At 39.1% G+C, this 19,757-nt stretch overlaps 1 protein-coding gene across 1 annotated transcript in view; it reads right to left on the bottom strand.

Moving 5' to 3' along the window:
- ATRN (attractin) overlaps positions 1-19,757 on the bottom strand; it is a 159,026-nt gene that overhangs the window by 56,442 nt on the left and 82,827 nt on the right. Inside the window, exons 17-22 of the mRNA XM_061209629.1 lie at positions 19,479-19,664; positions 18,721-18,954; positions 10,504-10,641; positions 6,949-7,042; positions 4,737-4,789; positions 1,257-1,351 (exon numbers count right to left, since the gene is read on the bottom strand). Of these exons, the coding sequence (XP_061065612.1) occupies positions 1,257-1,351; positions 4,737-4,789; positions 6,949-7,042; positions 10,504-10,641; positions 18,721-18,954; positions 19,479-19,664 (800 nt within the window). The remainder of the gene's footprint in view (positions 1-1,256; positions 1,352-4,736; positions 4,790-6,948; positions 7,043-10,503; positions 10,642-18,720; positions 18,955-19,478; positions 19,665-19,757) is intronic.

Raw genomic sequence — 19,757 nt, 5'->3', positions numbered from 1 at the left:
TAACCTTGAAATCTTGGTGCTTTTGTAAAAGACAGGACACATACATTGTGTAACTATTAAATATTCTGTCATAAGAGAAACAAGGCAATAAATAAATTTCATGTGTGGTACTTTTGCTATAGCCTTATTCTAAAAAATTAAAAAAAAAATTCTGGTCAGTACAGCCACTGAAATGATATACCAACACAGTTTTTCCACAAAACATTTTCATTGAAAGTCATTTATTATTTTTACTTAAAAAGCTATTCACTCAGGAGAATGTATCTTCTCTAGTACATCTCTTCTTAATTTTATCATTGAAGTGGAATACAAAAAACAAATCTTACTTTCATTTAATTGTAAACATCCCACACTGGACTTCATTTTACTACTGATTTATTTATTTCTTAAATTTAGCAGTGCTTGCTGATAACATCTGTTATCAAAGGAATACACTTTGGCTTATTATCATATTGTTTTCCATGTATTATTTGTCACATTTATTGTATTTTTGTAATGGTAAATGGCTTTGTGTATGTTGATGAGAAATAAGAAACCTCCCAGGAGGCTTCTAAATAATTTACCATCAGGTTTAGTAAAATTTCATTATGTACCAGAGGAGGTATTAAATGACTTTATATTTCACTGAAGAAATCATATAGGTGCATGTTCATACTCTAGATGCTTTACTTTTAAATGTCATGCTGTGTTGGCTCCCTTTTACCTCTAGGTAATACCTTATGGCAGGCTGGGGTTTACCATTAACAACAGTAGATATAAAAATACATTTCAAATAGTTACCTTAGTAATTTCAATTATTTCTGGCTGACTTCGTCACTGTTTTTACCTCTTAATGAGGATAACAACTCATTCTAGGAGCATAAGTGTCACCTCTGCCTTGCATCACTGGTATTAATTTCCATTCTGAGAGAGTAAATCTGGGTTCTGACACTGCCCCCCTAACAGGGAAGTTCCCCTTGCAGTCTCCTCTCCTTTCCTGTATGGGGCTGTGATGGGCTGATGGGCAAACCAAGTATGTGTGGAGTCAATGTCACTCTGTATATCAGATCATGGTAAATCTTAACAACATGGTAAATCTCACCTTTTAAATAGAAAGGAGATAAATGTAGATTCTAACATTTCTTTCCTGTACCTCTAAACATCATCCTGTGGACTCCACTCTGGAGACCGCTGCTAAGGCACTGCTTCTATCCATAGTGACCAAGAAAAAGTTCCACACAAATTCAAAACAAAGTAAGAAGACTTTTAAATCTTACTTCATCAGGTGTAGCCACAAAATTGATGGCTGTGTAATAGCGGTCATCTTCCTGGGATAGGCTAAAGGTGAACTGATAGTCAATAAGAAGAGTATCTATTGAAAGAAAGAAATATGTATTTAAAAACTGAAACAAAACAAAACAGAATAGGTCTCTAGAGATACAGATTGATTTTCTCATAAATATTCGACAGCCAGGAAAGCACTTTTGGCAAAGTCTGTGGGCAATGTCATTTTGTTTGAGTTAACCCACCAAAACCTCCTTGTATCATGACCCTGGTTGAGATTTTAGGCTCCAAGCTAACTTACCTACAAATATTAATTGAGCATCTATTTATGCTTAAAGATACAAAGCTATAAATTAATGGTATAAAAGAAACCAAGACTCCAAGTAAAAATGGTTGATTCCAGGTTTGGGGCAAGGAATATGTGCCTCAGTTATCTTATTCTAGAAAGCAAGAAAGCATTCAAAGACTAATGTAATGTAGCAAAAGAACATAGCTTGAAAAAGAGCCTACTGGCTAAAGATGGTATAATTTAATTCTAAGAAGTAATGCACAATTCAACAACCCGATTTAAAAATGGGCAAAGACTTAATAGATATTTCTCCAAAGAAGATATACAAATGGCCAATAAGCACATGAAAAGGTGCTCAACATCAATGATCATTAGGGAAATACAAATCAAAACCACAATGAGATAACACATCACCTGTAGTAGGATGGCTACCACCAAAAAAAGTGTTGGTGAGGATGTGGAGAAATTGGAATCCTTGTGCACTGCTGGTAGGAATGGTGCAGCTGCGGTGAAAAACAGTATGGCAGTTTCTCAAAAAATTAAAATAGAATTACCAAATGATCCAGCAATTCCACTTCTGAGTATATACCAAAAGAACTGAAAGTAGGATCCTGAAGGGCTATTTGTACAACCATGTTCATAGCAGCCAAAGAGATCATAGCCCAATGGTGGAAGCAAACCAAGTGTCCATCAACAGATGAATGGATAAACAAAATGTGGTATATACATTCAATGGAATATCACCCAGTCTTAAAGAGAAAGGAAATTCTGACACATGCTACAACATGAATGAACCTTGAGGACATTATGCTAAATGAAATAAATGGATCACAAAAAGACAAATACTGTATATTTCCACTTATATGAGGTACCTAGAATAGTCAAATTCATATAGACAAAGTAGAATGGTGGTTGTTAGAGGGCAGGGGAAGAGGGAAATGGGGAGTTGTTGGTAAGTTTATTTTTAACTGTTCAAAAAACTGCCAAATGATTTTCCAAAGTGGAAAACCATTTTATATTCCCACAAAAAATTTATAAGGGTTTCACTTTCTCCACATCATTGCTAAAACTTGGTATTGGCTTTTATTTTTCAAGACAGAGAAATATAAGGTACCAGATTACAAAAAATTAATTGATATGGTTTCAGGTTTCACTTTATAAACTAACCTTTAAGAAATGACCGGTTGCCTGGTTTTGATATGGTATCAAAGGATAATACCCAGTTACCTGAAAAGGTTATTAAAACACTCCATCCTTTTCTAACTATATGTCTGGTGGGGCCAGGTTTTTTGTGTGTGTACTTTAACCAAAGAGACATAGTGCAACAGATTGAATGCAGAAGCATATATGAGAATCCAGTTGTCTTCTATTAAGCCACTGTATTGGCTTTTGATTCTAGTCATTCTAGTGGTGTATCTCACTGTGTGTTTTTTTTTTTTTTTGGCTCCGTTGGGTCTTTGTTGCCGCGTGCGGGCTTTCTCTAGTTGTGGCCAGCGGGGGCTACTCTTCGTTGCGGTTCATGGGCTTCTCATTGCGGTGGCTTCTTTTGTTGCAGAGCACGGGCTCTAGGCAGGCGGGCTTCAGCAGCTGTGGTGCGTGAGCTCAGTACTTGTGGCTCACGGGCTCTAGAGCACAGGCTCAGTAGCTGTGGCACAGGGGCTTAGCTGCTCTGCGGCATGTAGGATCTTCCCGGACCAGGGCTCGAACCCCTGTCCCCTGCATTGGCAGGTGGATTCTTAACCGCTGCGCCACCAGGAAAGCCCCCTCATTGTGGTTTTAATACACATATCTCAAATGTCTAACAATGTTATACATTTCTTCATGTGCTTATTGGCAATTCGTCTATCTTCTTTGGTGAAATGTCTATTCAAATCTTTGTCTGTTTTTAACTGAAATTGTCCCCTTATCCAGTTGTAAGAGTTCTTTATATATTCTGAATATAAACTCTTAATCAAAGATACGCTTTGTAAACATTTTCCTTAGTCTGTAGCTTGTTTTTTACTTTTTTTAAAATTAATTAATTAATTTATTTTTGGCTGCGTTGGGTCTTCATTGCTGCACGTGAGCTTTCTCTAGTTGTGGTGAGTGGGGCCTCCTCTTCATTGCGGTGTGTGGGCTTCTCACTGTGGTGGCTTCTCTTGTTTTGGAGCATGGGCTCTAGGCGCGTGGGCTTCAGTAGTTGTGGCATGCAGGCTCAGCAGTTGTGGCTCACGGGGTCTAGAGCACAGGCTCAGTAGTTGTGGCGCACGGGCTTAGTTGCTCCGTGGCATGTGGGATCTTCCTGGACCAGGGATTGAACCCGTGTCCCCTGAATTGACAGGCGGATTCTTAACCACTGCGCCACCAGGGAAGTCCCTTTTTACTTTTTAAACAGTATTTTTTAAAAACACAAGTTTTAAATTTTGATAAGTCCTAATAAACGAGTTTTTCTTTTATGAATTGTGCTTTTCGAATCACATCTAAGGACCTTTTCCCATATACAAGGTCATGAAGTTTTTCTCTTGTTTTTTTCTAGAAAAACACATTTATAGGTTCTAGCTGGACATGAATTTTGAGGGGACATTATTTAACCCAGAAAAGCCAGTATATAATTATAGCAGAATGTGAAAACATTAGCTCATTTTCCTCTGGTTCCATAATCTGACCTAGTATGTGGATTCTCCTACAAGAAGAAAATGCATTTACCCATAAGGACCTGGTCACCTTGCCAGATTTACCATTCACTGTAAGTTAGTCACTAGATATTTTATTTTACATATTAGTTCCTAGAGAGGTGGTTAACACAAATCAGTTTCAGAGAGAATAACTTCAACTATATTTTAAGAATTTTGTTTTTGATCGATCCTAAAATATGACATACAATGACCCCAACCAGATAATGGCAAATGAAATAAGGTTTCAAGAGAACGTAAATCAGGAAAGCCAGAGACGTGTATCTCTGTACTCTTCCCTGATATTTGCTATGGACATACTGATATAAACCACAACCAGAATTAAAGCAGCTTAAAATAGTATTTCCATATGTATTAAATTTAATAGAATGTAACACATCAAATTAGGCGACACTTCTATGGGTGGTTACTATATTCCTATAGCACTTATCATTCTCAAACTATGTTAAAGAAAATAATGTTTTACTGAACTACTTTGCTTCTAGACAAATGAGAACTGCAAAAACACTTACAATAACATGTTCCTTTGAGAGGGTTTCCTTGGTATCGATTTTCTACTTCACATCTGGGGGAAAAAAATGAAAAAAATGAAGATTATTTTCTGTTGTTACTTAGAATCTACATTCACTTTAAAATCAAGTAGATCTTTTTATATAAACTACCAGTTTTTTTTGTTTTTAAAATTTATTTATTTATTTATTTTTGGCTGTGTTGGGTCTTCGTTTCTGTGCGAGGGCTTTCTCTAGTTGCGGCGAGCGGAGGCCACTCTTCATCGCGGTGCGCGGGCCTCTCACTGTCGCGGCCTCTCTTGTTGCGGAGCACAGGCTCCAGACGCGCAGGCTCAGTAGTTGTGGCTCACGGGCCCAGTTGCTCCGTGGCATGTGGGATCTTTCCAGACCAGGGCTCGAACCCGTGTCCCCTGCATTGGCAGGCAGATTCTCAACCACTGCACCACCAGGGAAGCCCAAACTACCAGTTTTTGAGTCAGTATAATTACATTCTTCACTGTTACTCAAATCAGATGGACTAACAAGACTTTGCATTCATTTTCAATGCTGACTGCCCAGCAGTTCACACCACCACCAACTGATAAACATTTGCCAAAGCACATGAGATAAATTCAAATAAAATAAAATTTAGATCCTATTTATTATCATGAAAAACACATGTTCACTTTTGTATGGACTAAATAGTCTTCTAAAAGTGCAGTTAAAACAGTTTTCAAATTGATTTACCTGTGGTTAGTTGCTAATAAAGTAGTAAGTTTTTATCCATTTTGGAATGTGTGGGTGTAGATGAGACTGTGGCAAAGGCAAACTGTTTAGATGAGATTATGGCACAAGATGTAAATGGTGGCTAAGTGGAAGAACGGTTATCTTACATGTGTTTTTCTCCTAGGGCCATCTAGCTGTCTGTTTTTATTACTGCAATAAAATCAGAGCTGTTATTGAAAAAAAATAAAAACATTTTTCATATATTCATTTTTCACTTTTCCTGGATAAATTGAACCTGTTCTTTAAATACAAGTGAGAGAAGGCTAAAAACCAAGAATCACTTAAAAAACAAAACACAAAAAACAACCCTTGGACATGGTTCATCAGTCTGGAGAAAAAAATAAGTTCTAGTAAAAAAGAATTATTAATTTCCTCATAAATATCATCTATGAACATCAGTAAAACCCAGGCTCCCACTTTACAAAGTGATTCAGGCAGGCACAATAGCTATGAACTGTGAGGAAAGGAGGGGAAAGCTTGGGTGAAGCACTTTTGCCAGATAAATAATACAAGGATGTTGTGTCTTTTTATCTAGAGTGATTATCAGCACTTGTTTATATTTAAAATTTCCTAAAGAGAAAGTCTTTCACTAGATCTACACTTCATTTCTTTGTTGTACACCATTAACTGAAGGCAGGGGTTATTAATTTTGCTCTATTACATTTTTCTATTTAAAGGAACCTAGATTTAAAAATTAAATTGAGAGCTTATTTTATGAGGTTTTCTGGTGAGGCACAGAGAAACTGGGGAACAATCTCTCTTGTTTCAACTCACCAGGACACTAAAAACAATTACCACTAGCCTCAATATTGATAGATGGGTAAAATGAGGCTTAACACAGTTAAGTGATTTGCCTCAACAGCACCCTACTCAGTGGAGGCACAGCCAGGGCTGAATCCCCACATCTGCCTGATGCTGTTTGCATCCTCATGGATGGGAACCCCAAACTCTTCCCCGGAAAATGTTTGACATACTTCACCAAGGAAAATGCTAGAACAGGGAGGGTGTGTTAAAGGCAAGATGACCTCTCTATTAGACAACCAAAATGCCAAATAAAATACTGTCCTGGAATACTAGCTCTTCTAACTCTATCTTTTAGGAAAATCTCCTGATATGACAAAAATCAAGTTGTTAGTGAAGTTAAAAGACTAATCCAAGTCAGCAAGCAAGGAACTGTCAGTGTCACTCAAACATAAAATTGTGATTTAAAGAGCCATTAAGGAATTATTGCTAAACTGACAACCTTCCCAGTATGGAGGGTGACTAAATTACACCTATCTGAAGGAGAAAGGGCAAAACTTCAAATCAATCAACTTGGGATCCCTCAGAGCCCACGGCAACAAGGCCCAGAGAAAAGGGTGGCTCTTGGGGTTCAGGCAGTTTCACAGCCCCTTGGCCCTCCCTGATGAGGTATGGCCTGTGGCAGGAGTCCCGGGAGTGTGGTACTCACAGCTGGCACTCGTCCCCCTTGACACCCTTGGTGGTGCAGAAGCACTTGCCCGTGTTGGTATTGCACAGCGACGCGTGCCCATTGCACTTGCATGCTGGGGAGAAGGAAAAGGAAAGTGGGTGGTCACAACTGGCTTAAAAGATTACCACTATTAGAGACTTTTCCTAAAACAAATAATATTATCTCAACTGGATTCAACAGGAAAGCCAGGTAAAATAAATGCATTCATTTAAGGGGTACAATTCTTGTTTTTTAGCTAGTGATTTATCTCAAATAATGTCAAGGCAACATTAAAGAAGCCAAAGTCACAGGCCAGGAGGAAAGAGAAATGTCAGTGTCTGCTGCCAATCTGAGGTCATCCCTCTGCAACAGACTTTGCAATAGACTTTGCAAAGATCTTTGCAATAGACTCTGTTTTTCACTATCACCATTCTCTCATTCACTCAATAAACATTTCTGAAGCATCTCCAGTGTGGCACACAGACACAGTCCCTGTCCTCATAGAGACCTCTGAGCGATGACTGCCCTCTGGGGGGAGGGTTGGTCTGGCTAAGCTCTGCCTTAGCTGAGGAGACTTCTCCACAACGGCCACGCTTCTGAGGCAGGATTCCAATGGCAGGTCAGTGTTTCAGCGGCCCTCTAGGATTCACACCCTTGCCTGCCTTCTTCTTCCTTAACAGCAAATGACTCTTGTCATCTCCCTCCTCTAGCCACCAACACATCTCCACCTTCTTTCATCCAACACATAAGTGTGAGCTATGACAAACTTTATACTCCAGGTGAAATAAATGAATCCTTTTGCTCAATACCTTTTCACTCTACAAACTGTTTTTCTGTGAATAAATTTAAAGTATTAGGCTGGAGATAGGTGTACTTTTAAAAGAAATCCGGTGGAGAAAAAAAATCCAAAGAAACCTATGAATAGAATAGTGCAGTGGCGAAGAAAATTTATGCTGGAGTGAGAAACACTAGGGTTCAACTCGGGGCTCTACTGAGGATGGAGAGAGGTGCAGTGTGCTAACAAAAGCAAAGGCCTAAAGTTCAGTTTGCCCGGGTTTGAATTCAGGTCCCTCCACTTAGCTCCCTTTCTAAGTCAGCCTCCTCATCCATGTGACAGGGATAATAACAGTGCCTATCCCGTAGGGTTTTGGGGAGGATTAAATGAGATAATACATGAATAAAACACAGTAAGCATTCAAAAAATCATCGCTGTTATCCATAGCTTAAGGACTATACAATTCTAAGAAGAAAACATTAAAGACTTGGTGTCACTCACAGTATTTTTTTTTTTTTTTAAACTTTTTTTGGGCCCGTCACCACCTGCTCATCTTTGAAGGTGAAGCACAGGCAGTGTTTTTCTTTTCTTTTTTTAAAATTTATTTATTTATTTATTTATTTATTTTTGGCTGTGTTGGGTCTTCGTTTCTGTGCGAGGGCTTTCTCTAGTTGCGGCAAGCGGGGCCACTCTTCATCGCGGTGCGCGGGCCTCTCACTATCGTGGCCTCTCTTGTTGCGGAGCACAGGCTCCAGACGCGCAGGCTCAGTAGTTGTGGCTCACGGGCCTAGTAGCTCCGCGGCATGTGGGATCTTCCCAGACCAGGGCTCGAACCCGTGTCCCCTGCACTGGTAGGCAGATTCTCAACCACTGCGCCACCAGGGAAGCCCACTCACAGTATTTTTAAATCATGCTTTCTATTATGGATTGTGACTCTGAAAAATAAAGCTAGCTCTGAGTTCTGAACAACTGTACTCAGGCCCCACAGATGCCACAGAGGAGAATGTAATTTTTCTAAGATGAGAGCTGAAGATATGGGGATGATGGCACCCTCACAGTGGCACAACCAGGCCCAACAGCTAAAGTCACACATCCTGGATATGGTTCTCAGCATGGCCAAATCTCACAGTGAGACCTTGGGCAGGCTACTTGATCCTGGGGATAATAAAAGCAGCACTGTCTCAGGTAGCTACCAGCACAATGCCTTATATATACTCACCACTCAATAATGTCAGGTACTCTGATTTCTGTCTAATGGATGAAATCTATTCACAAAGAGTGAAAAAATAGTTTTACTTAATACCTTTTAATCTGAGCAAGAAATTTTACTTAAGAGTGGTGAGAAAGGACATCAGAAGAGTAATAATAATTGCTCACATCTACCTGTTATGTCCTGCTGACTGCTTTCATTTCAACAACCACTCTACTATCCCCATGTTACAGATGAAGCAACTAAACCCCAGGGAGGTTCCACTAGGACACTAACTCTCTTCTGGATGCTCTGGGGTCAGATTCTCAAGAGCCATGCTAAGGAGTTTGGAGGTGGGATGTGGCGAGTAGGTAGAGATTTTCCTTTCTTATTTATTTTCCTACTCAGACCTGACGGGTCTTTCCACTATAAACTAGAACAAACCAAAAGGTAGTTTATTGGTATCACTTGTCATTTTAAAAAATATAATTTGTGTACTAACAATAAAGTATCCTATTGCTTACAGGAATCTATATGACATGTATGCGGAAACATGGGACTACTTAAATCTTTAAAAATAGTAGAAGTACTGAGGAGTCCAGCTCCTGGTTAAAAACCTACATGTGATTTTTGAGGCTGAACCATAGACAATGACAAAGGCTTTCCCTGGTGGGCCATACCAGGAAAGCTGCCCTCCCCACACCAGCCTGGGTGGAAGTCTCTGAGGGGGGTTGAGTCAAGGTCTCAGGTCACCTGGCCGGCCACTCTCTTTCACATATTTGCATTCCTAGCTCAGGCACCTTCATTCCTAGGTCTCTTTATCTGAGGCCTTGGGCAGAGGTCTTCTTCAGTCACCTCTGCTGAGCTTCCATATGGAGAAGGAGGGGAACCTCAAAGAGGCTTTACCCACTCTCAGTCTCAGGTACTTTTCCACTCTTAGTCCTTCCCCTTCACCCTCCCTCCCGACCCCAGGGTCCATAAAAGGCTTTTTCTGGGCCTTTTTGTTCAGGGCTCCCTCAACAACGAGTTGACCCCCAAGCCTATGCTGATCCACTTGACACTCAACCAGCGCACCATTCCAAGAGGGAAAGTGGAACAAGGGGAGTCAGTGCTTTCTCCAGTTTAAGCCTCTTGCTTATACCATCACAGTAAGTGATTAAAGGCTTAACTCCTTCATTTTTTTCTTTTTAATATTTATTTATTTGGCCACGCCGGGTCTTAGTTGTGGCATGCAGGATCCTCGTTGCCGCACGGGGGATCTTTAGTTGTGGCATGCAGGCTCATAGTTGCGGCATGTGGGATCTAGTTCCCTAACCAAGGATCGAACCCGGGCCCCTTGCATTGAGCGTGCAGTCTTAACCACTGGACCACCAGGGAAGTCCTTCATTTTTGACTAGTTGCTTTAATGGCTACTCTGACACTAGGCAGCTCTGCTCTCTCTCCCCCAGCTCAGCTGAGCTCCTGACAAGTATAACTTAAGAAATGCAATATCTGAAACCAAGTGGCTTTTTTCCTCCAAGATATACAAGTCAAACAGACGCATTATGTGCCACCTGGTTTGCAATCAGTAACCCTGAAAAATTTGACTTACGTTGACATTTTCCCCCATTGGTCGGATCACCATAGAAGCCAGATATGCAGGTCTCACAATGCTTGCCCGTGGTCAGGTTCTCACACTTCTCACAGATACTCTGATTAATGCATTTGCTGTGGCCATTGCACTGGCAAGCTGAAAGAAAGAATTTTAAGGGGCTTTTCCTATGGTACAGCTGGGTGGAGTACGTTCCATAAGATTTATTTGCAACTATCTAAGTTCCTTATTGCTTCTAAATAATCATCAAAACTACTAAAAACTAGTTTGAGAAATAAGATCAAAACATCAAAAAAGAGCTAGTTCAGGAAAATCAGAAATATACCACAGCAAGGTGAAAGTCCAGAGCCATTAAAAAAAAAGTTTTTGTTGTTATTCATTGTAAAAATAATATATGCTCATGATAGTAAATTTGAAAAATACAAGGAAAGGGAAAAAAAATCATATACAATTTCACCACCCAGAGATCACTGTCCACATTTGGATCTTTCTTTCCAGTATTTTTTTCTATACAGTTTTACACAGTTGTGGTCATATTAATATTCAATTTTGATTTTTTAAAATGTAGATCACAATTATTTTACCACATTATTTTATCTATCATAAATGAAACTTTAAATGGCAGAATGATTTCTATGAAGCCAAACAGTCACTTAACCATTACATTTTGATATTTAGTTTGCTTTCAATTTTTCATTTTTAGAAAAATAACCATGTTTATATGTAAACATTTCTATAAGTGGAATTACTGATTCCTGATGCATACAGGAGTTTACAACTAGAAAGGCATATGAGGCCTGGACCTCTCAGGGCTGCTCAGGACAGTTGTGCACTGCATACTTCAGGTGGGGTCACTCATGTAGTGCACAACCTGTAAGCAGACCTGTCTTTTTTTCTCCTTAGCTCTATTGAGATATAACTGACATATAACATTGTGTAAATCTAAAGTGCACATTTAAAGTATACAATGTGTTGAGTTGATACACTTCCTGCAAAATGATGACCACCATAGCTATACCTAACACCTGCATCATGTCACATAATTACCATTTCTTTTTTGTGGTGAAACATTTAAGATCTGTTCTTTTACAGATCTGTCTTGGTTGATCAATGTCATACAGTCTCCACCTTGACAACTTTCCATGGCCTTGCACCTGTTCTGTTTACCCACCTGCTTTCGACCCCATCCCTGTAGGTATTTGAGTTATTTTAAATAGACTGCAACTGAAGAACTTAAAAATGACTACATCAAATATTCCACCAAAATTGCTTAAGATCTGTGGACTATACATGTTTTTCCTGTGAAGATGAGCAACTGTGCACATAGCAAAAGAGCAAAGCACAACACCAGAAAAATGTAATACCTAAAATCATTTACCAAAATATCTGTATTCTGGTTCAAGATAAAAAGATTGAACAAATGCTTCTCTCTCTCTTCCTCTTCAAGATCTCACTGAAATTATAGAAGAAATGTAAAAACAAGGGTTTGGGATAAGAGGAAAAGGTGCTATGAGAAGTACTGAGAGATACTTCTGAAGCACTGAATTTCTAGCCAGAACGCCCCAAGTGGGGAGGCACGTGGCACAACCATGAACATGCCAAATGCATCCACACACCTGGTCCATTGCTCCTTCCTTCCTCCACTGTGGAAGGAATGCAGACCATTCAACAACAGCCAGAGCAGACCAGAGCTGGAGAGCCCTGGTACTAGCTAGCCAGCCTCTCCCTTAGGACATCACATCACACCTTCACGACACCTCAGTTCACCCAGTACTCATAAGCTTAGACATTCAGTTATAAATACAAATCAACCTTGAGGAATCACTAGTATGAGAAAATCATCAATCTAAAAGCAACACCTAGATAAACACATGGAATGACTAACTCTGAAGGAAGGATTAATGCAAGAAACTTAAGAGAATGAAAAATACTAATTTTAGCAAATTCAAGGAGGCTTCAGAGATCATTGCATTCATAAAATAAGAAAGCAAGCTCTGGAAGAAACCCTCACAATATTTAGAGACCTTGCAAAATGAAAAGGATAAAACAAAATCAGACACAAAACAAAAACCCTTCAATAGATTAAACAGGAGAACACATATAGCCAAAAAGCTACTTGCCAGAAAATAACAGGAACAGCTGTATGCCAACAAATTTGATCACTTAGATGAAACAGAAAAATTCCTATAAAATACAGGTTACCCAAACTGACTCAAGCAGAAATAGAAAAGCTGCCTGTATTATACTTTACTTACCTATACTAAGAGACTGAATGAATAATCAAAACTCTTCCCACAAAGAAAAATCCAAGCCCAGATGGCTTCACTGGTGAATTCTACCACTACTTAAAGAAGAATTAATACTAATCCTTTTGCAAACTCTTTCAGTAAATACAAGAGGAGGGAATACTTCCCTACTCACTCTATGAAGCCAGTACTACCCTGGTACCAAAGTCAGACAGTCATCACAAGAAAGAAAACTATAGAACAGACCTATATCTCTCATGAAAATAGACACAAAATACCCAACTAGCAAACTAAATCCAGCAACACTGTAAAAAGGATTATGCATCATGAGCAAATGGGCTTTATCCCAGGAATGAATGACTGGTTTAATATCCTTAAATCAATTAGTATAACATAATATTAATAAACTAAAGAACAAAATCACATCATCATTGTGATACAGAAAAAGCATTTGACAAAATCCAGCACCCAATCATGACAAAAGCCCTCAAAAATCTAGGAATAGAAGGAAAATTTCTCAACCTGATAAAGGACAAGTATGAAAAAACTAAGGCCAACATCATACGTAATGGAAAAAGACTGAATTCTTTCCCTCTAAGATCAGGAACAAGAGAATGATGTCCACTCTCACCACTTTTATTCAACATTGTACTGGAATTTCTAGCCAGGCCAATTAGCCCCCCAAAATTTTTTTTTAAAAAGGTATCCAGATAGGAAAGACAGTAGAACTGTCTTTCTTAGTAAACAACACAACCCTGTGTATAGAAAACCCTAATCCACTAAAAAACTAGTAGAAATAATGAGTTTAGCAAGGTTGCACGATACAAGATTAACATACAAAATCAATTGTATTTCTACATATTAACAATGAACAATCAGAAAACGAAATTAAGATAATTCCATTCACAATACCATGAAGAAGAATAAAATACTTTGTATAGTAACTTTAACAAAATAAGCATAAGATATATACATTGAAAACTTTATAAAACACTGCTGAAAGAAAATAAAAAACTAAAGAAATAGAAAGACATTCCAGGTTCATAAACTAAAAGGCTTAATATTGTTAAGATGGTAATATACCCCCAGTTGGTCTATAGATTCAATGCAATCTCTATCAAATGTCAGCTGGCTTTCTGTTGATGTTACTGAAACTGACAAGTTCATTCTAAAATTCATATGGAAATTCAAAGAACCCAGAACAGCCATGACAACCTAGAAAAATAAGAACAAAGTTGGAGGACTCAGACTTCCCAATTTCAAAACTTACTACAAAGCTACAGAAATCAAGAGTGTGATACCGGCATAAGGACAGACATATAGGTCAATGCAATAGAAATGAGAGTCCAGAAATAAGTTCTTACATTCAACTGATTTTCAACAAATGTGCTCCCAAAATTCAACAGTAAAAAAATAGTCTTTTCAACAAATGGTGCAGGGACAACTGGTTAACTACATGCAAAAAGATAAACTTGGACCCCTACCTCACACCATATACAAAAATTAACTCAAAATGAATTATGGACCTAAATACAAAGAGATAAATCTATGTAACCTTAAAGAGAAAACACAGGAGTAATTGCGATTTTGGGGTTAGTTAGGCACTGACTTCTTAGATACAATACCAAAAGCACATGGGAAAAACGAAATCTTTTGTATTTCAAAAGATACCATCAAGAAAGTAAAAAGAAACCCATGGAATGGGAGAAAATATTTGCAAACTGTATAACCAATAAGGGACTTGTATCTAGATTCATAAAGAACTCTTATACGTCAACAGTAAAAAGATAATGCAATTTAAAACTGGGCAAAGAATTTGAATAGACAGTTCTCCAAACACATACAAATGGCCAACAGGATGCTCAACTTCATTAGTCATTAGGGAAATGCAAGTCAAAACCACAGTGAGATACCATTTCTCATATACTAGAACAGGTACAATCAAACAGACAGACACAAGTATTGATAAGGATGTGGAGAAATCTGAACCTTTCTACCCTGCTAGTGAGAATGAAAAATGGTACAGCTACTTTGGAAAACTTTGTGCCCATTATTCCCCATTTCTGCCCCCGGCCCTAGGCAACCAATAATCTACTTTTTGTCTCTATATATTTGCCCTTTTTTGGACATTCCATATAAGTGATATCATATAATATATAGCCTTTGTATCTGACTGCTTTTGCACAGCATATTTTCGAGGTTCATTCATGTTGTAGAATATATCAGTACTTTATAATCCTTTTTATTGTCAAATAGTATTCCATTGTATGAATGTACCACATTTTGTTTATCCACTCGCTGGCTGACAGACATTTGGGTTGTTGCCACTTTTGTCTATTATGAATAATACTTCTATGAGCACTCAGTACAAGTTTTTTTTTTTTTTAAATAAATTTATTTATTTATTTATTTTTATTTTTGGCTGCGTTGGGTCTTTGTTGCTGCGCGCGGGCTCTTCTCTAGTTGCGGCGAGTGGGGGCTACTCTTTCTTGCAGTGAGCAGGCTTCTCACTGCAGTGGCTTCTCTTGTTGCGGAGCACGGGCTTCAGTAGTTGTGGCTTGCGGGCTCTAAAGCGCAGACTCAGCAGTTGTGGCGCACCGGCTTAGCTGCTCTGTGGCGTGCGGGATCTTCCCGGACCAGGGCTTGAACCCGTGTTTCCTGCATTGGCAGGCGGATTCTCAACCACTGCACCACCAGGGAAGCCCCTCAGTACAAGTTTGTGTGGACATATATTTTCAATTCTCTTGGGTATATACTGGGCTATATCATGGATCTATGTTTAACTTTTTGAGGAACTGTCAAATTGTTTTCCAAAGTGGCTACAGCATTTTACATTCCTACCAACAATTAATGAGAATTCCAGTTTCCTGAATGATGTTGAGTATCTTTTCATGTGCTTATTTGAGTTTAAAGAGTTCTTTATGTATTCTGGACATTAGCTTCTTATCAGACATATAATTTGTAAATATTTTCCTATATCCTGTGTATTTTCATTTTACCTGATATATTCTTGATGTTAGTGGAAAAGCACAGATTTAACTATTTCATTAATTAAACCACTAGTAGATTAGAAATGCAACTGTAGATCCTCCAAAATCTTAGGAAAAAAGGAACAAAGAGAATTTAATCCAGTTCTGTAGATAAAAAGCTGGTTTCTCATTTTATTTTGCATTTTCCTGCTCTACTTCCTTTTCTGAGAATGACTTTATATCCTTTTGATAGGAAGAGAATAAAGGGACAAAGTAGGTGATTAAACAGTTAATCCCACTAGGGGATTGTAAGTAGAAAAAAATATGGGAGACCCCTGTAAGTTAATGCTCACTCAAGAAAGCAGGTTTGCTTAACCACAAAACTAAGCAGGCCTGCTTAGCAACAAAACCACGCAACAGAAGCATGAGACATGCCCCAAAACAATAAAACAATGGTGGCATGAGACCCACATCTTGCCCAGTGAACTCAGTAAGTTAATGACCCCTAGGACATGCTCTCTGCACACATAAAAAACAATAATTTATGGAAGGGTGACATTGAAAGTGAAAGACCCTTATTGTACTGAAACCTAAAATAATTTTTCCATAATGTCATGACAGTCCTGGCTTGACCATGTAGGGACAAGAAAACTCCCCTGCCCAACCTGGAGGAGGAGCTTATGATGGAAGCCTGATGTCTACTCAAGAATGAGGAAGAAGGTGGTCTTTTCCCCCACCCCATTTTTCCTTTGATCATAAAGATGTAGCCCACTAAGTTCTCGGAGTGCGGCACCCTCTTGCCTGCTCACTTGTAAGCCTCACAAGTGTCCTATTCTAATAAATCTCTTCTTATCTATCACTTAGCACCTAGATGAATTCTTTCTGTGCTGAGACATAAAGGACTGGAGCTCCTTGGAGCGCCATGGCGCCCATCCCCCAACCCCCAGGGAAAAGACACCTAGCGGTTTCACTTTGTCCACTTTTTCTGTTGGGTTGACATTCAGCTTTTTTTTTTCTGGAGGGTAGAGGTTTACATACTCTGGATGATAATCATTTGTTATATGCCCTGCAGATATTTTCTTCCAGTCTGCCTCTGGCCCTTTATCTTTGTTTACAGTGGTCTTTCCCTTATAGAAGTCCTCACAAAGAACCCAGTGGTCAGGGGCAATGTCTGGCAGGCTCTTGAAGAAATTCTTATCCACTAATCTCTTGGGAGTCTTTGCACCTGCCTAGCATCTCCCAACTGCTCTGGAGGCCCATCAGTACATTCCTGAGATTTACTGAAAGTTTGAATCAAAGGCCAGTTTTTCAGGGTTGGTTTCTCAGGACAGCTACCATAGCAGGTCTAGGATCAAGTTTTAGGTCAACTCAAGGTCTGTTCCTTCTGGCATCAACCACTGGAAAGGATAGGAAGGAAGGGGAAGGAGAAGGAGAAGGGAAAGGACAGAGGGAAGGAGTGGAGAGGGGAGAAGAGGGCAAAGGGAGGGGAGGAGGGTGAGAGGGAGGCAGGCAGGCAGGCTGAATTTTTCCTTTTTTCTTCCTGTCAAAGGGAAAGAGATGGTTTTCCTTCTCCCTTTTCTTAGACCATTTCAGTAAGAAAACCTGTATTTAAAAACCCTTCCTGGAAAAAAAAAAAAAAAAAAAAGGTCATGAAGAACCTAGTGGCAAGACGGGAATAAAGACACAGACCTACTAGAGAATGGACTTGAGGATATGGGGAGGGGAAAGGGCAAGCTGTGACAAAGTGAGAGAGTGGCATGGACATATATACACTACCAAACGTAAAATAGCTAGCTAGTGGGAAGCAACCGCATAGCACAGGGAGATCAGCTCGGTGCTTTGTGACCACCTAGAGGGGTGGGATAGGGAGGGTGGGAGGGAGGGAAATGCAAGAGGGAAGAGATATGGGAACATATCTATATGTATAAGTGATTCACTTTGTTATAAAGCAGAAACTAACACACCATTGTAAAGCAATTATACTCCAATAAAGATGTTAAAAAAAAACACCTTCCTGTTCCTTTGATGTGTATATGTATGTAAATTTTTTAAACCTAAATAAACTTCAAGTCAGCACTACAAAGCAGAGATGTTTTTCTTAAGTGCTTAAGAGCCATCTCTTTGAAATGTACACATCAAGAGAGCCAGCCCCCCTCCCCTTGCTGTGGGAATGGGTCCAAGCTGTAACCACCTGCTTGCCTTAAAGATACAAGTTTGTTTTCTCCTTTGGGTAAAGGCAATTAACTAACCTAGGTGGCCTCCCCAATTACCAGGTAAATTCAGAATGAACTGTGAAAGAATGTAGAGCAAACAGTGCTGTCAAATCCTCACATGAAGACAAGTTATCTTCATTTCGAGAATATGTATATAATGGATTATATACGCTGGGATATTTAAAAGGGTAGAATTTCTCTCCGATTTTGCAATCTCATTAGTGGATTGCTGCGATGTGGGCCACAACCTGGTTTAATGCTTATTCAATAATAAAACTGTTTCTTTCTTTTCTACATCTGTGGAGAGGAATTTCTGGGTTGGCAGTAGATTTTATTTTTAATTTTTCCCCTAACAATTGTCACAATGTATTTTTAAGTAAAAAGCAAACTGCAGAACAATATATCACATGCATAGTGTATAGCATAGTATTTTTTATTTTAAAAACTATACATCTAGAGGTATCTATATTATACTGTTAAAAGTTTTTCCTTCTAGAGATGAGAAGAGGAATTCTACTTTTTATTTTATCTATATCTGTAATAGTTAATTTTTTATAATGAACTCATTTCAATACTTTTGTAATGAAAGTTAGCAAGACAACTCACTTAAAGTCCTTAGTATTTTCATTAATTGACATTAAAAATATTTTTCACAAGAAACAAATAGTTTCCTAAACGATCTGTTATTTTTTTCTTAAAGAAATCCATATAAATAATGTAGCTTTCAAGGCTTTATTCTTTGTAAATAGGTAGTGAAACACTTGATTTTGGATACACAAGACATCTTACCTGGACAATGAATGAAAGACCAGTTGTATCTGCTGTCCTCCAGACACATGCTGGAATTGAGAAGGGGCTGTGGATAGGAATTTCCTGTAGGGGCCTGAGAAGGCATTTTCACTGGTCCTTTATAGGAGCCCTCTGTGCATTTCCCTTTGCCAGTATTGCTGGGATCAGTACACCAGCCACAGCCTGGTTGCTCCAAGCAGTGACTACAGGTACAGTAGCCTGAACAATTTTCAGCTGTAAAAAAACATAAGTTACAATTCACTATCACATGTAGTCTTAAATTCATTGTATTTAAATTACCTTTTTCTTTAACAGACTATTCAACTTCTGTTGAGTCAAAATTCCTATTCTATTGTGATTGTTTAAATGACATAATAAAATTTTAAAGAGCCCAATATTTTGTCCAACATATAATAGAGACTCCTCCCCTCCTCTCTCAATCCCAGGATGTTTAGAGATCATCTCCTGGAAAGCACTTCTTTATGAATTAGGAGATTAAGATGTGGAGATACTACATGGATTGAGCAATATGATACTGAGGTTGGGCAAATTATTTCTGTACTCTGTGATCTACCCTACAGTTGTTTACTTGTGTCACTGTTCTTGATTCTGTATGTGGGTTCACATCAGGCAGTCTCTGGACAGTCCTGAGCAGAAGGTCAAGTCTGGTCTCATCCCTAGAATTTTCAGAAGCTGACAGCACTGCCCTACACACAGGAGTTGTTACCCATATTGCCTAGAGCTCACTTTTCACTCACGGGGGCAGCTGCTCATGGTATACCACTCCATACACTGGCCAAAAGGGAAGGAGGCCACGTAGGCATTGGAGTCCACGCACTGCTTCATGTTGCTGCACCACATGCACTCGGAGCTGCCGCTGGTACACTCCCCACATGCCGTCCGCAAGGCACACGGTGTCCGGCACTGCTTGGCACTGTGGTTCGCTGGGAAGTAAACCCAAGAGAGACACTTAGAGCTCCCACTATGTCAGCTAAGGTCAAAAGCTTTTCAATGTGGGTTGTGACCCACTAGTGTGT

This window comes from Eubalaena glacialis, chromosome 13 (assembly GCF_028564815.1).
Source record: "Eubalaena glacialis isolate mEubGla1 chromosome 13, mEubGla1.1.hap2.+ XY, whole genome shotgun sequence".
Taxonomy (NCBI): domain Eukaryota; kingdom Metazoa; phylum Chordata; class Mammalia; order Artiodactyla; family Balaenidae; genus Eubalaena; species Eubalaena glacialis.
The sequence above is the reverse complement of the archived record's forward strand: the minus strand, read 5'-3'. Positions and strand labels throughout refer to the sequence as shown.